The 17,714-nt window shown below is 35.9% G+C and overlaps 1 protein-coding gene across 8 annotated transcripts in view; it reads left to right on the top strand.

Moving 5' to 3' along the window:
• Rbm39 (RNA binding motif protein 39) overlaps nucleotides 1-16,786 on the top strand; it is a 31,552-nt gene extending 14,766 nt beyond the window's left edge. For 6 of the 8 annotated variants that reach the window (XM_085832944.1, XM_021156145.3, XM_021156144.3 and 3 more), the window contains 11 exons: nucleotides 493-610; nucleotides 1,397-1,549; nucleotides 2,275-2,412; nucleotides 2,596-2,661; nucleotides 4,594-4,798; nucleotides 5,349-5,426; nucleotides 9,349-9,399; nucleotides 13,260-13,341; nucleotides 14,724-14,829; nucleotides 15,669-15,747; nucleotides 15,836-16,786. In XM_085832944.1, coding sequence (XP_085689070.1) covers nucleotides 493-610; nucleotides 1,397-1,549; nucleotides 2,275-2,412; nucleotides 2,596-2,661; nucleotides 4,594-4,798; nucleotides 5,349-5,426; nucleotides 9,349-9,399; nucleotides 13,260-13,341; nucleotides 14,724-14,829; nucleotides 15,669-15,747; nucleotides 15,836-15,936 — 1,177 coding nt within the window. In that variant the 3' untranslated portion in view covers nucleotides 15,937-16,786. The remainder of the gene's footprint in view (nucleotides 1-492; nucleotides 611-1,396; nucleotides 1,550-2,274; nucleotides 2,413-2,595; nucleotides 2,662-4,593; nucleotides 4,799-5,348; nucleotides 5,427-9,348; nucleotides 9,400-13,259; nucleotides 13,342-14,723; nucleotides 14,830-15,668; nucleotides 15,748-15,835) is intronic. The other 2 variants (XM_029474474.2, XM_021156146.3) reach the window with 1 other exon arrangement.
• The last annotated feature ends 928 nt before the right edge of the window (nucleotides 16,787-17,714 follow it).

A 17,714-nucleotide genomic window follows, 5' to 3' on the forward strand; every position in this document is an offset into this window, starting at 1 on the left:
TTGTGATTGTGAGTTCTTGACTGTTGAAAAAGCCTCAGTTCAATTTTGAGCACTTAAATTGCATTTAACAATCATCTATAATTCCAGTTTTGATGGTTCTGATCTTCATGAGCTCGGAATGAGTACTGTTTTTGTATACACTCAGGAATACACTAGAGACATGTCAGCTAAATATATGTATGTGTGTATACATATCATAAATATGTGTATATATATACAGGAATATCCAAGGACCTTTGTTTAGAAAGGAGTTGGAGCTGGGCTGTGGTGGCAGGCAACTTTTCCAGCTCTTGGTTTGAAAGAGGGTAGAGGTCAGGTTGATTCTTGCCTGGTCTACAGAGAAAATTCCAGTCCAGCCAGAGTTCCACAGAGAAATATTCTCAGGAAACAAACAAACAAGGGGAGGGGATTTGAGGACAACCATAATACATTAGTCCCTGTGTCCAAATAAAAAAGCCTGCAAAGTTAATTTTATGGGTTTCCTTTTGTTAGGGAACCTATTGATAATCTCACTCCTGAGGAAAGGGATGCAAGGACTGTTTTCTGCATGCAACTGGCAGCAAGAATTCGACCTCGAGATTTGGAAGAGTTTTTCTCTACAGTTGGAAAGGTAACTTCTCAAATATCCAAAAAAGTAGCATATGGTTTCATGAGCCTTTAACCACTGCTTACCACTGTGTTGCCTCAGACCATTCTCTTGCACCTTCTGTGTAATTGGTCCTTTGAGTTTAAGGCAGGCTTGCTGTTTTGAGTTACAGGACAACCTGGCAATATCATCATTTATTATTTTGTATCAAAAAAGTTAATCATAAGCTGATAACATTTTCCAATCCTTCCATGATGGAAGGATTGAACAGTTAAAGCCCTAACACACAATTAAACCACTTTCCTCAAAGACAATCCAATAATTTACCTCATTTATTAGAGGGGCAAGTCTTAGGTGGGTAATATAATCCTAGTAGATGGGGTTAAACACTGATATCTCTATCTTAATTACTGAGTTTTATTCTATAGATAGTCCGGGAATGTCTTTCTGTAAACCTGGCTAGACTAGGCTTAGGAGTGCAGGAAGACACCATCATGTACATCTATTACTGATTATTTAGTCTCAGTGTGTGGGGTAGCCTAGTCTTCAAATTCAGATCCACTTCTGCCTACTTTATTAAAACTTGTGCCAACACCATATCTGAAATTTCATTCTTGCAACTTAGGAGGCAGAAGTTTCCAGATTTATGTGAATTTAAGGCTAGTTTGATCTGCACAATGATGTTTAAGCAATGGGGATGTGTATTGAGACAGTATTTCTGATTATATGTTGAAGAAATTATGTGTGTAGTTTGTACTGGATTATATGACTACAGAATAGTAATTATAATTACATTTGTTTTCATCTTAGGTTCGAGATGTGAGAATGATTTCTGATAGAAATTCAAGACGTTCCAAAGGAATTGCATATGTGGAATTTGTTGATGTCAGTTCAGTGCCTCTAGCAATTGGATTAACTGGCCAACGCGTTTTAGGAGTGCCAATCATAGTTCAGGCATCACAGGTAACTTGATTTAGAGGTTTGTCATTGAGCTGGATGTTGTACCACTTAACACTAGTGTCAGTACTTAGGAGTATTATGCAGGAGGATTGCCATCAATTTGCCTCAGATCATCTCATGCCAATGTAAATCTTGAAAAGAAATCTTGTGTTCAGTGGGTGGTAAGCACTAAGCTGTGAACTGGACTAGTTTTAATTTTTTGTCTGTCATTTTTGATAGCACAAAGCCAGCTGCACTGGTTTATTAGTTTTATATTAATTTTCTTTTTGTATAAAAATAATTTTTATATGTATGTATAATTTTATACATACATGTATAATTTTGTATATAACTACTGTATAGATTTGTGTATATCTGCATATATACTTTAAACTTTATTAAAATGTTAAAATAGAAAATTGTGTGCATAATTTAGATGTATAGGTTGGTGTTGGAATGTTTACATAACATGCCCACAAAGGCCTTTCAGTGCAATTAAGTGCCATCAATGACATTCACTATATGGTACAGCACCATCCTTTCTCCAAACATTCCACAGGACTAGACAAACCAGTCTATCCAAAGCACTCTTTCCCTTTCTCTAGTCCAAATGTTTTCTAAGCCTTGACTATTTGCAATGATAATTGTAATTTTATTTGGGATGACTTAAAGTTTCTGCATTACCCTTTTGTTATTGCATGTATGCCTGCTTTGTGTTACTTTTTGACGTGGGTTTTACTTGTTTATAGGCAGAAAAAAATAGAGCTGCTGCAATGGCAAACAATTTACAAAAGGGAAGTGCTGGACCTATGAGGCTCTATGTAGGCTCATTACACTTTAACATAACTGAAGACATGCTTCGGGGGATCTTTGAACCTTTTGGAAGGGTAAATACATTTTTCTTCTGTTTTTTTTTTTTTTCATATTTTTCTCGTCCAAAGCGGGGTGTGTGTGTGTGTTATGTAAAGCATTGTTGTAATCTCTTGAGTCCTAGACGATTAAAGCATATTCTAGATTTTTCAAAACTAACTCAAGGAGTAATTTTGTCTAATTTATGCCTTTAATTCTAGATTGAAAGTATTCAGCTCATGATGGATAGTGAAACTGGTCGATCTAAGGGATATGGATTTATTACAGTAAGTAGTTGTCTTTTGTAAAATCTAACAAGTTTTGAGTATGGTTTACAGGTAATTCGGAATGAAGAATTAGTGTTTTCAAGTGATTTCATTTTTAAACATGACTACATGTTCTTATTAATTTTACATCTGTGTACTGTTTATTTTGATATGTTCATATAAGTATTCATATAGTCTAAGGTTGTCACATCCACCTAGATGTGCTATATTATTTATTTTTATGTCATTGTTTCTCAGTTTAACTGTGGGTATAGCCGGGTGTGGTGGCGCATGCCTTTAATCCCAGCACTCGGGAGGCTGAGGCAGGTGGATTTCTGAGTTCCAGGACAGCCAGGGCTATACAGTGAAACCTTGTCTCGAAAAAAAAAAACAAAAACAAAACTGTGGGTATAACTCTCCATGTAGGCCAGGCTGGCAAAAACATTTTTTTGAGATGACATTTTTGCCTTTATAGTGCTAAGAGTAAAGTCAGAATGCCATGCCTGTCTTACACTCATTCTTACCTATTAAAGTCTATAATCTTCCAAGACGTATCTTGCCTAACTTTAGTAGCCAGTCCTAGATAGAATTAAGGCATAAGCTACCACAATAGGCATGGTTACAGCCAAGTTTTAAAGATTTATTTATTTTATGTATATAAGGACATAAAGCTTTCCCTGAACTTAGATATACATAATTTTAGCCTAGCAAAAACTAGGGATACATTTGGTGTCACACCTGGTCACTTTAGCTCATTTTGTATTATACATGGCTTTTTGAACACCTATGAGTTTGCTATAATTACTGACCCCAGGACAGTATTGTCTTTTTCTGGATCTTAAAAATTGATAAATGCACAGGAGTTTGGGAATACATAGTCCAGTTAATAATGTCCTTGTTTTAAGCATGAAGATTTGGTTCAATATAACTAGTTATATCAGTACTCACCTTTCATCTGTGGTAACACAGGAGGTAGATAAAGAGGCCATTAACCTTCCCATTCCCCCAATCTTTTAACAAGATGGAATTATGTAACTCAGACTGCAAATAAATTCGAGGACCTGCTTCCCAAAAGGCATGAGCCATGATTGTCTTTTTTATGTGTAAATGTGTGTATGACACGTGTATGTTCAGGTGCATAAAGAGGTAAGGGCATGAGATCACCTAGAATTGTAATTATAGGTGGTTTTAAGCAACACGGTATAGATGTTTAGAACTGAACACTAGTCCTCAGGAAGAGAATAGCAAGTAGTCTTTAAACACTCAGCCATATCTCCCGTTACTGTCAAGATTTCTGGGGAAATTAAAGGTAGTGGAATATATCTTGAGGCCACAATGAAAGATCACATCTCAATGAAAGATGTGAGAGGTAGCTTTGTTAAATTTAGTGGGTGGGCTGATAATGTTAGAAGTTTCTAGGAGGAACATGTCCTTTTCCAATCGGGACACTAAAATTCTTTTATAAATTCAGGCTTCTAGACCTATTGTTACACCTTTAATCCCAGAAATTGGGACTCTAGGTAGTTGGAACTCAATCAAGGCCACCCTCTTCTTCACAGTGAGTTCCATGCAAAAAGTTACAAAATGACACTTGGCCTAAAAATTAAGAAGGTTTCAAAGTTCCCATGTTCATTAAGCTGTCCTTCCACAAAAATAATGGTTTAAGCCCGACGTGGTGGCACAAGCCTTTGATCCCAGCACTTGGGAGGCAGAGGCAGGAGGATTTCTTAGTTCAAGGCCAGCCTGGTCTACAAAGTGAGTTCCAGGACAGCCAAGGGCTACACAGAGAAACCCTGTCTTGAAAAACAAAACAAAAAAGTAATAATGGTCTAAATTTATACATATATTGTAATTTATTCAGGTATTTTTTTGCACTTTCTCAGTAAATATTAGATCTCTCTGTAATAATATAAACACATATTAATAAGTTAAAAATTCTGCTGTCTATTCTAGTTTTCTGACTCCGAATGTGCCAAAAAGGCTTTGGAACAACTTAATGGATTCGAGTTAGCTGGGAGACCAATGAAAGTTGGTCACGTTACTGAACGAACTGATGCTTCGAGTGCTAGTTCATTTTTGGACAGTGATGAACTAGAAAGGACTGGAATTGACTTGGGAACAACTGGACGTCTTCAGTTAATGGCAAGACTTGCGGAGGGTAAGTCTTCAATAGAGCTATTGATTTATCATAGTGGTAGAAAGGAAATTTAGCTATGCAAACTACAAAATGGAAAAAAATATTGTTATATTTTGGTATTAATGTTTATGTATAGGAATACATAGTTATCTTTTCCATTGTCTTATGTTGTCCTCATTTTGGTATATGGAAACACTAGATTTTTTTTTGATTTATATATCACCAGACTCCTTAAGAAGTGGATTGTGATTATTTTCCTTGGCTTTTACAATTTTTTAGAGAAAGTTACTATTATTTCCTTTATTTTGTGTGCATGTATATTTATTTTGATGGTATATGAGTGGCACAACATGGATTGGGGAGGTCAGAGCGGTACTTGAGGGGAAAACGTCTTATCCTTATACCATACATGGGTACTAAAGAGTACTACAGGTTATCATCTTTGGTAGTAGGAAGGTAGGTCTGTTAGTGCAGAGACATTGCAGACACCCCTTGAGTTTACCACATGAATTCCCAGTATTTGGTTTATCTCTGCTGTTAACATAGTAATTGAAGATTTATTCTCTTACAGGTACCGGTTTGCAGATTCCACCTGCCGCACAACAAGCATTACAAATGAGTGGCTCTCTGGCATTTGGTGCTGTGGCAGGTAGGAATTGAATCCTTTCTAATTTGAAATCATTGTATTTTCACCTAATTCGAAAATATGCCAAATTTTTTTGCATTTCAAAGGACTAACTGAGAATTCAATTCATTAAGTACTTCTAGCATTTTAATGATTGCAAAGAGTAGGTTTATTATTATATTTAAATACAACCATCCAGAGCACTCTGTGACACACTATGTATAGATAAATTGTTAGTGTTAAGAGATAAAATCTCGCAAAATTAAGTTTTGCTTAAACATTTGCATTACCAGTAATAAAAAAAATTAATTTTTTCCCTATGTTTCTATGATAAAATATCTTGACAAGGGACTTAAGAGGAAAAGTGCTAATTTAGGCAGTTATTCAGGGGAATAACTTAGGTGCTCTTAGGTGCTTACAACAATCTAATAATTCCAGTACTGGCACACTTATGTCTTTGTCTAACCTCTGCAGGCCACAGGCACACACAATACACATACATACATGAAGACAAAAATCTTAAACATGTTGCCCTAAATCTGTGATCTAAGGTTGTATTTCATTTGTTAGGCCTGTCATAATTAGAACTATATGTAATACATAAAGGATACATTTTATCCAGGAATGATGGTGAGGACCCTGTAAAATACCAACTTTAGCAGGATGAAGGAGTACGACCCTGTTGTTAAACTTTTATATATTGTGCCACAAATCTCCAGAAGTTCTAAGTATGGCAATTTGTGTTCTAAAGTTTCTCAAAGTGAGACCTTGTGAGATTTTGTGCCCAAAACCTCTTGTGCTTGCTAAAGCATGTTCTGAAAACAATTTCAACATGAATGATGAAGGTGGAAAAGTAAGCATTGAGATATTTCTGTAAATAAAATGTCTTCAGCTCAACACAAGTATCTGTTACCTGTGTTTCTGCTTGTCAGTTTTTTAAACATTACCTATTATGATTTATTTTGATAACTAGTCAACATACTGATATTTTTTTTTTTTTAATTGAAGTGAACTGTCTTCAGAAATAATTTGGAGTACTCAATGTTTAGATGACTAGGCGTGGTTTCTTCTAGATGATTTCAGTTCTGTTAGCCTCTAGCACAAGTGTTAGCTATATTACCTGTTAGTCTAATTGCAGGGAATCTCACACCCTCTAATGGCCTCTAAACAGCACACATATGGCTCACACTCACTTGCACATCAATAAAGATAAGATAATAATTATTTAAGAAAACTAATGGTCTAGGCTCTGTAGGTGCATACCATTAATCCCAGCACTTTGGAGGCAGGCAGAGTGATCCCTGAATTTGTGGCCAAGCCTGGTCTACACGATAAGTTCTAGGACAACCAGAATGAAAATCTAGGGCAATCAAGATGTCTTGAAAATCATTAAAAAGGTGGTGGTGGTGATGATGATGATGATAATCATAGGCCAAGTATAGACGTGTATACCTTTTATGGTAGCTAATTCTTGTGGTTTAGGGGTTAGGACATAGCCAGACTGATCTACCTGATCCTGAACTATGTAGAGAAACTTTGATTTGAAAATGATTATTTAGGGCTGGTGAGATGGCTCAGTGGGTAAGGGCACCCGATTGCTCTTCCAAAGGTCCAAGAGTTCAAATCCCAGCAACCACATGGTTGCTAACAACCATCCGCAACAATATCTGGCACCCTCTTCTGGAGTGTCTGAAGACAGCTACAGTGTACTTACATATAATAAATAAATAAATCTTTAAAAAAAAAAAAAAAAAAGAAAATGATTATTTAAGCCAGGCGTTGTGGTGTATGCCTTTAATCCCAGCACTCTGGAAGCAGAGGCAAGTTGAGTTCTGAGTTCGAGGCAAGCCTGGTCTACAAATTGAGTTCCAGGACAGCCAGGGCTCTACAGAGAAACCCTGACTCAAAAACCAACCAAAAAAAAAAAAAAAGGAAAAGAAAAGGATTATTTAGCCAGGCAGTGGTTTCGCAATGCCTTTAATCCCAGTATTTGGGAAGCAGAGGCAGGTGGATTTGTGAGTTCCAGGACAGCCTGGTCTACAGAGTGAGTTCCAGGACAGCCAGGGCTACATAGAGAAACCTTGTCTTGGAAAAAAATCAAAAGATGAATGAATGAATGAAAATAAATAATTGTTTACCTTACTGCTTCTCTTCAATCAAGCTCAAAATTTCATGCAGAATAATTGTTTGTAGACATTCATTACACTAGAGCAATCAATATCACCTGTTCATAGTGCTGCCATTCATAATTTCTCATGTAGGAACTATAAATGAAGGCTCATGGGGTAAGGGCACTGGCTACCCTTGCAGGGGTCCCTCTTTCAGTGGATATAGCTGTTTTAAATGCATTTAATTATTTTGATAGAAGATACTTCCCTTATGCCTCTGCCAATAGAGCCTAATGTGCATTGTGTTGTTGTATTCTTCTACAATATGTAGAATATGTACCATATGTAGAATGGCAGTCTACCTGTTTATGTACTAGCATTATATCCAGATACTCAATCCTGAGGCTGGATGTTATTTGATATCCCTGGTCATCCTTCGCTTTGTTCTGTATTTAGTAACTGAGAACCATCCTCTTCCCTTACTCTTGTGTCTTCTGGACTTCCCATTTGCTGTCTTTTTGATGTATAGTAGGGATTTAGATTCTTAATGTGTATAGCCCAAGATGCCCTTGAGATACCTTCTGTAGCTAACTCTGGCATTGAACTGAATTCTCCTGCCCTTCCTGAGTGTTAGGATTAGAGCAGTGTTCCACAATTTGTTTCTTGTTTCCTAATATATAGTGGAAGTAACCAAAGTTACTTGTACTTAATAGCATAAATCCCTGATATGTGTATAATTTACCTATTATGTGTAAAAAGAAACAGTATTTTAAACAGTATTTTAAGTTACTCATATTGGTTCTACCTAGCATACATAAATTATGCTAGCCTCGAACTCAGAAATCCTCCTGCCTCTGCCTCCGGAGTGCTGGGATTAGAGGCGTGCGCCACCACTGCCCGGCGCCTAATGTTTTAACCCAGTAAAATAAACAAACATAAGGTTTAGATTTCCTTATTCATGTCCCAAATTGAATATGTTCATTAACTATGATCACTTTGAGGTCATACAGGATTTTGTTTTTTGTTGGGTTGAGACAAGGTCTCACTATGATTTATCCCTGGCTGTTCTGAAATTCACTATATACAGATCAGGCAGATTATCCTCAATAGATAGCATTTCCTCCCTCAGTCCCACTATTGCTAGGGCCGCACCTATTTTGTGCTTTCATTTGTTTCCCAGCTCCTGTAGTCTTCTTTACATGTCTGATAGGTTTGATATGCTTTCCTGGATAGAAACGCAAGTTCTCATGGTATTTGAGAAAATTAACATTGATCAAATTGTGAACCTGTTATAAGAATCATTGACAGGTTAATTCTTAGAAGTTCTTAAAAAGATGTTCCAAATTTTTGGAATGATGTCTTTCTCAGTGGATAATGCTGAATTTAAAATTAGTGTACATCATCCTAGCTCTTGAATGTGTGTCTTTGTAACACCTACAGTATTAATACAAGCTTCTGAAATACTGAATTTTTACTGAAATTAAGTATAAAATTTTATTTCCCAAGTACTTGGAATTGAATTCTCAATCAGGGATTTTTGTATATTTTCTGACTGGTTTGCTCCTTTTTCCCCATTTCCCATTATTCCTAAGTGTGGTATGGTAATGGAACACAACATAGGGAAGGATGTATTAGGAATACAGTAGTATCTCTCTAGCATAACAGGAAAGGAAAGGTCCCAAAGCCTTGTAAATGAGGAATGGGGAAGGAGGTTTTGCTGCCAGGTGTTACTAATTTGCTTTAAACAAACCCTGCTGTTGAAGTCCTCTTTTATTAATACTTTCCTGACATTTACCCTGTTAGTTGAGGCTCTTCATTGTTCCTGCACTGAGCTGTAGAATTCTCTTTTGTTATAGATTTGCAAACACGACTTTCCCAACAGACCGAAGGTGAGTTGCTTATATTTTGATCTCTGTTTTAAATACAATTAAATATGCAAAGATGTAATTTGTTAATTATCGTATTCATAAAGTTTTGCCATATATTGTAACCATTGTACTTTTAATAGTGAAAGAAGAAAAGTTGTCTATGGTTATGTTTGTTGTGGATTGCTAGATTTTTTTTTTTTTCATTCATAGCTTTACTTGTTTGATTCTTGGTAAAGAAATAGCTTAACATGCTGTCTTTGACACTTGAAATAGAAAACCAGAACTTATTCGTATATTTATTTCATGGTTTTATCTAACTGTAAGGTTTATATATATATATATATATATATAAAGTAAAATTTGTTAGCCTACAGACTTAAAACATCACAATGTGGGCCCTGTGGAATAGCACTGACTGTTCTAATTGCAATTCCTCACGGTGGCTCAGTGTGAGTCGAGATCTTAGGCCTCTTCTGATACTCATGCATCAGTGCATTCATGTTTCCTTGAGTTTAGAATTATATGTATATTACATTTTGTGATAATGTTTTACTGATTGGTTTGTACTTGCGTATATTATCAAGCCAAGAACAGGGTTATGAATTGTTCTAATTACATGCATCATGTAATCGTGGCCATATATATGGCCAATAGGCCATGATTTTATGTCTTTCTGAAATCAAGAAAGAAAAACGTATTTTACTCTTCTAGTTTGCTGCCAACTTTGTTTTATTTTATTTATTTATTTATTTTTAAAAACTAACACCTTTTTTTAAAGATTATTTATTTATTTATTATATGTAAATACACTGTAGCTGTCTTCAGACACACCAGAAGAGGGCATCAGGTCTCATTACGGGTGGTTGTGAGCCACCATGTGGTTGCTGGGATTTGAACTTCGGACCTTCAGAAGAGCAGTCGGGTGCTCTTACCCACTGAGCCATCTCACCAGCCCTGTTTTATTTTTTAAAGGTGTATTTATTTGTTATATGTAAGTACACTGTGGCTGTCTTCAGACACACCAGAGTAGGGAGTCAGATTTCATTACAGATGATTGTGAACCACCGTGTGGTTACTGGGAGTTGAAATCAGGACCTTCAGAAGACCAGTCAGGCCGGGTGGTGGTGGCATACATCTTTAATCCCAGCACTGCGGAGGCAGAGAGAGGCAGGCAGATTTCTGAGTTTGAGGCCAGCCTGGTCTATAGAATGAGTCTAGGACAGCCAGGACTATACAGAGAAACCCTGTCTCAAAAAACAAAAACAAAACAAACCAGAAGAGCAGTGCTCTTAGCTGCTGAGCCATGACTCCAGCCCTGCTGCCAACTTTAAACTGCTTATTGGTTTCTCTTTTTTAATATAAAAAATCCTGTGTGAAACATGTCAATTTTAGGTGAGAATTAAATGTGTTTGAAATTTAAGCATCTGGTACATTTGTACTGTTATTTGTAAATGATTAGCAGTATTATCAAAAGTGAAAGATTTCATTACTTGTTTGTTTGGTCTTTAGTACTCAAAATCTGTCAGTAATTCCCCTCAGGTGTTTTCTTAACTTTTCTTTATACTTTTCTGTATACTTGTTCTGCTTTTGTTTTGAGACAGGGCTTCGTTGTGTAGCTTTGGCTGTTATGTCGAGCTGTCTGGTCTGCAACTCAGATTGGTTTTACTCTGGCTCCTGTCACTCGCCCTCTTCAGTTATATAAATTGGGTTGATGTTTTTTTTATGACTTTCATGTATACTGTTGTTGTGTTTCTTAAGCAGTTCTGCCTTACATTTTAGGTAGCTAGCTGGGACTTACTAGTTCTTAGATTATGTCAGGTTATACTTGTTTATAGGGAAGAAATACAAGGAAAAGGCTTTGAAAATTACTAAAAGAAAACTCCCTTTATCTTTGAAGGAAATATTGAAGGAAAAGCACTTGTTACACTCAGAATAATTTTTAATGTGGTATATTTTTGAATAGCTTTGTTCAGTGCGATTTGTCTGATACTTTCTTAGGTGATTATCCAAGTATCTCGATTTCTTAATGCATTATTTTATCCTTAGCTGTTTGTTTTTATGCATTGGAATGGGATTTGGTCAGATAATATGCTTACGGTGAGTTCTATAACAGCTGCCATAATATATTTGGAAATTCCCTAAAAATTGGAGTTACATGAGACCCTGTCTCAGGAATAGAAAAACCACACCTAAAGAACACCAAATAGAAACCATTGCATCACCTCACTTGGAAAAGCAATTAACTATAGACACGTTTGCTTTAAGGTTGAATAGCATTGGGCCCAGCAGTTTCACATTACAATAATCAAACTGTGGATAAGTTGCTGTTTCTGGCTTTACGTTTTGCTAGTACAAATCATTTAAATGTTAAATTTTTAGGACATTTTTCCTGGTATGCTATACTTGGTCTTTTACATGTATATTATATTTTGGTTCATGTTTTTTAAAAAAAAAGTTGGACCAGAGAGAGAGAGGTCTTTGGATTTAAAGCACTTTAGACTTTTGATTCATTATCAAGTTTTGATTCCCATCAACCACATCATAACTTAAAATAATATTTAACAGATTTTAGTGTCCCTGAGGGAAAAAACAATACCTGTGATGTGCATGGATGGATGCAGGCAAAATTCTCACACAAGAATTTAAATAAATAGATCTTTGGCTTTTTAAAAGGTTTTCCAAGTTCTTCAGAGTACATATTATATAAAAACCTAATATATTGATATGTCTTTTACTTAGCTTTTTTTTTTAAAGATTTATTTTAAATATGCGAGCACACTGTCACTTTCTTCAGACATACCAGAGGAGGGCATCAGATCCCATTACAGATGGTTGTGAGCCACCATGTAGTTGCTGGGAATTGAGACCTGTGAAGAGCAGTCAAGTACTCTTGACTGAGCCATCTCTGCAGCCCCTTTGTATATCTTTTAAACATAAGGCTATATTCCTGGCAAAGATAAGAGATATAAAAGATTGTTACTCTATTTAGGCTTTCCAACTATTTCACTTTGTATTAATGGTATCATTTCAGGATAAAACCAACCTTACATTATTCCTTTTTTTCTTTCTGGAATGATTTCTAGGAAGGATTTGTGGGGTTTTTTTGTTTGTTTGTTTGTTTTTGTTTTTGGATATATTTAGATTGCATATCTCTCTTTAAACCCTCATAGGTTTGGTTTCATTTAAGAAAATTGTCTCCCCATGAACTCTATCTGTGTAAGAATTTGCTTTGTAGCTCAGGCAAGAGCTCTGAGACGTTTTGCCTCTATCTCCCAAGTACTGTGATTAAAGCCATATTCCACTGTGCCCCCTTTTATATAATTGTTGCAGAAGACAGGGTTTTATATATTAGAGTCTAGCCTAAACGTTGGTATGTTGGCTTCGGTGACTTTGAACTTCTATTCATTCATCTTGCATTTACCTTTCTAACTCTTTATTTTTTTATTTTTTTTACCTTTCTAACTCTTAAGATTATTAGCACACTGAGTTTATGGGGTGGTTGGTGTCAAACCCAGAGCTTCATGCCTGCTAGACAAATACGCTTGACAGAAGTTCCAAACCCAGCTCCTGTAATTTTTAGGGACATATATTTGCATCTGAATGAAATGTGTGAGCATTCGTTTCCCCTTCTCATTCTCTAAATAATACTTGCGTATTTGTACTTTTTGTTGCTATCATAAGTTAAGCTAAAGATGTTTTAAGGTTGCTGTGCTTAGCTTAACTGTTGTATTATGGTAAAGCGAGTAACTGTCTTATTTCACATTCATGAAGGTGATATATAAATTATGTCATCCATATATAGATAGGGTTGAATTTTAGTTAATTGTCCAGGGATACTTACACATTTTCCATGAAGCTAATTTTTATTCTTCCTTTTTTAGCCTCAGCTTTAGCTGCAGCTGCGTCTGTTCAACCTCTTGCAACACAGTGTTTCCAACTTTCTAACATGTTTAATCCTCAAACGTAAGTACATTTGTATAATATGTTAAAAGCCTTTTTCATTTTTTTAAATTTCATTTATATTGTATTGGGCACATTGAATAAAATTTAATATTCATGAAATTTCTGTCACCAATCGTTTGCATACAATTGTTTACCTGCTGTTTTTGTATTGTTACTTTAGAATATATATGAGTATTTTGCTTCTATGTATGTGTACATGTATGTATGTATGTGTCTATCACTTGTGCTCAGGGAGGTCAGAATGGACATCTGTATTGTTGCTGTTTGCTGGTAACTGAAGCTGGTACTCTATAGGAATAACAAATTTATCTACTACAGGATCGTTTTCTTTCATAGGGCTAAAACCTAGGGCCTTGAGCACTGCATGCCAGGCAGTTATGCCACTGATGAAAATCACAAGTCCTCTTTTTTGTTGTTGATTTTTAAATTCAAACAAGATCTTACCATCAATTGTTAGAGCTGGTCTTGTGATCGATTAGTAGCAGCACTGTAGTCCGTGCAGGCTTCTAACCTATGATAATTTTATCTGCTTTTAGTTTACCTAATTTTACTGATGTATGATGTTAATAATTTAATAATTTTGTATATGTATCCCTTCAGGTACATAAGTATATGGATTCCAAAGTTCAACATTTTATTACCTTTATTCCGTCTTGCCTCCTCACAATGGTTATTAAAAGGGTTTAGCTTGCTGCTTTATATAGAATTCTGGTCATTATAATTGTATAGCAACCACAGGTTCTGGTTTGTCAGGCTTTTAATTTTGTTTCTTTATGTCTATCAGTGTTTGCTTGCATGTATGTATGCCACATGCTTACCTGTATCTGAAGGAACAGAAATGTTACAGTTTTATAGATTTTTTTATAGGTTTTAAGTAGCCCTGTTGATTTTAACTAAGACTTAAGTCCTCTGCAAAAGCAACAAATGCTCTTAACTGTTGAGTCAACTCCACAAAACTTACAGTAAACTTGGTAGTAAAAATTGATTACATTTTGTACATCTTTATGTATAACCATTAACATCTTAAATTTAAAGAATATGTTTAGGTGTGGGTGGATAGCTGAGCATGTCAAATGCTTATCATGTTTGCATGAATGTCAACTTGGTATAAGCAGATACATAGAGCAAGATAATTGGTAAGCTAGTTCAGTTAATTTTCTGTGTTTCATAAGGAGAGTTACTACATAGTAAAAGGTAAACTAGATGCTTCACGGGGAGTAAAGGTGCTTGATGCCACGTCTGAAGATGAGAATTTGATCCCTGGCATTCATATGGAAGCTGAAATGGATTCTGTTTGGACCACATGCATCCCCATGTTCACACACAATGTAGTTAATCGTTATTTAAATACAATTTCATTATTTTTATTACTTTGTTAACAGAGAAGAAGAAGTTGGATGGGATACAGAGATTAAAGATGATGTCATTGAAGAATGTAATAAACATGGAGGAGTCATTCATATTTATGTTGACAAAAATTCAGCTCAGGTAATTTGATTTTTATTTTTGTTTTTCAAGACAGTGTTTATTTGTGTAATATGCTGCCCGAGTGCTGGGATTGAGGTGTATACTATTGTGTGTCCTCCTTTTCATACCATTAGTCCATTTAATTGTGACTGTATTCCTCATGAGGTTTTATTTCCATTTTGACTTGGTTTTGGTTTTTCTTTTGAGACGGGATTTTGGTTTCGGTTTTGTGTTTGTGGTGTGTAGTGCCACCTATCCTGCAACTCTGCAGACCAAGATAACCTCAAACTCAGAGATCCACCTGTTTGTTTTAATTTATTTATTATTATATCCCAGTACACTGTAGCTGTCTTAAGACACACAAGAGGGCATCAGATCTCATTAACAATGGTTGTGAGCCACCATGTCGGTGTTAGAATTTGAACTCAGGACCTTAATTAAGTTAGCTCTTTGCTGACTTACCTTCCCGTATTCTGGGATTTATTATAGGCCTGTACCACTATGCTTTCTTAGTGTTTGTTTCCTGAAAGGGACTTAAATATGCTAGCTAAATACCAGCTCCAAAACAAAGGCAAGTTCAAAATAATGAATATTTGATGAGAGTAGTGTTAACTGATGAGCTAATTTGCATCATGTACCCTGGAACTCTTAACAGCTTTACTCTTTACATAGAATTTGGGGCGTGGGGAATATAGGGTGAAAAGATCAATGAGAAGAAGATTCTATAGTTTTCAAAAACATTTGAGGTGTTTACCATAAGCTATTAGAATTAATAAATAGCTTCAAAAGAACATTTTTGCAAACATCTAGGATACATGATCAGTGGTTGTTTTATTAATTTTGTCTTTTGATAATTTTAGGGCAATGTGTATGTGAAGTGCCCATCTATTGCTGCGGCTATTGCTGCTGTCAATGCATTGCATGGCAGATGGTTTGCTGGTGAGTAACTGCTATGAAGACTTTATGTTGAAACACCAAGTGATTAACATTGACTAAAAACTGCTTACTTTTTTCTTTTTGTCAACAGGTAAAATGATAACAGCAGCGTATGTACCTCTTCCAACTTACCACAACCTCTTTCCTGATTCTATGACAGCAACACAACTACTGGTTCCAAGTAGACGATGAAGGAAGATACAGTCCCTTATGTATATAGCTTTTTTTTTCTCTTGAGAATTCATCTTGAGTTATCTTTTATTTAGATAAAATAAAGAGGCAAGGGTCTACTGTCATTTGTATACAACTCCTGTTACCTTGAAAAATAAAAATGTTAACAGGAATGCAGTGTGCTCATTATCCCTAACTAGCAAATCCTACTTTATGCAAAGCTGTTCTCTTGTTCTGCTGTTTTAAATGTCCATGTAGAAAATGACATTAAGGATCTATAGAATAGCTCTAGGGGAACAAATGTGCTTTCTGTATAAAGGCAGACAGGTAACGTTTTAATGTTTCAGAAACCTAACTTTTTACACATCAGTTACAATTCACATTCATGTATTCGGCTCATGGTTCAACAAAGGTTTCCAGAATCCACAGTTAGTGTGTGAAAAGTCTAAGTGGCTATAGACTGCTTAGCATTTGATCTTGATCATTTGACAAGAAGGGGATTTCAAAATAATATTTCTTGATGGTAATTTTTTCAATTAATGTATCTGTAAAAGTTTCTTTGTAAATACTGTATGTTTTAGTGTGTCTTGAGATTCCAAACAAAATGATCCCTGCATTTCCTCAAGGTGGCTGATGTAACAGATTGAGTAAAGCAGTCTTGGGCAAGAGATAGGAAATGCAGAAATAGGTTTTGTCTGGTTGCATATAATCTTTGCTCTTTTTAAGCTCTGTGAGCTCTGAAATATATTTTTGGGTTACTTCAGTGTGTTTGACAAGACAGCTTGATATTTCTATCAAACAAATGACTTTCATATTGCAACAATCTTTGTAAGAACCACTCAAATAAAATTCTCTGAAAAAGGCCACAAAATTTCGTTTTTCAAATGTTTTTATGTTACAAACTTAAGCATAGGCTATCACAATATCCTTTGGGTTTGTTTCCTTCTTGTTTTCAAGTTAGTGTTTCAGCATTCCATGCCTCAGATCTACCAAAGACTTAATATGTTATTCTCTGAACCTCTGGGCTGCTGGGAAAGGGGAGCTATGTGTGTCAGCTTACATGCCTAGACTAAGCTTATTTCATTCTTAGTGATAGTCGCATCCACTGTTGGTTGTCTAGTACCACTACCAAGTATGTCCTCTCCATTGAAGAAGAAAACAAGTTGCCCCTTGGAAATGCTCTCATCCTTCTCTACATATTCATCATTGTCTTTAGCTCTATAGTTTACAAGTCACACACACAAAATACGTCAGCATTACCATCCCTAATGCGACAAAGGTAGCACCTCAAACTACTCCCTGGTCCCCAGGTACGCCTTAAAATGCTGGACAGTCTTCACTGCCTCAGACACTGAGGGTCCCTAAAGTCTTGACTGTTAAAAGCTGGTCACCAACCAGGAGGATGTCCTCAAACTCAGCTCCTTCCTGTTTCTAATATCCCTATGTTTTAAATAATTTTAATGTTTTATGAACATTGTTTCTGGATATATGTATACTACCTACATGCTTGGTACCTGTGGAGGTCCTCTGGAAGTGAGCTTATTGTTTGTACAACAGGTGCTAGGAATTGAAGCCAGGTACTGCCCCCTGTATTTTCAATCAGTTGGCACAATATGCATTGTAATGAAGTATTTAGCCTTTTAGCAGATCAGTTGAGTCAACTGTAGGAGGCTGTGGATTGGAACAGGGGAACTAAGCATGAATTCAAAAGTATTCAAAAAAAAGTATGAGTTAACTTGGATGTCTAAAGCTTGCCAACCAATACATCTTACATCCTAGATGTATCAGGAGAAAAATAA

The sequence above is a fragment of the Mus caroli genome, unplaced genomic scaffold (assembly GCF_978045245.1).
Source record: "Mus caroli unplaced genomic scaffold, Mus_caroli_1 scaffold_2, whole genome shotgun sequence".
Lineage (NCBI taxonomy): Eukaryota > Metazoa > Chordata > Mammalia > Rodentia > Muridae > Mus > Mus caroli.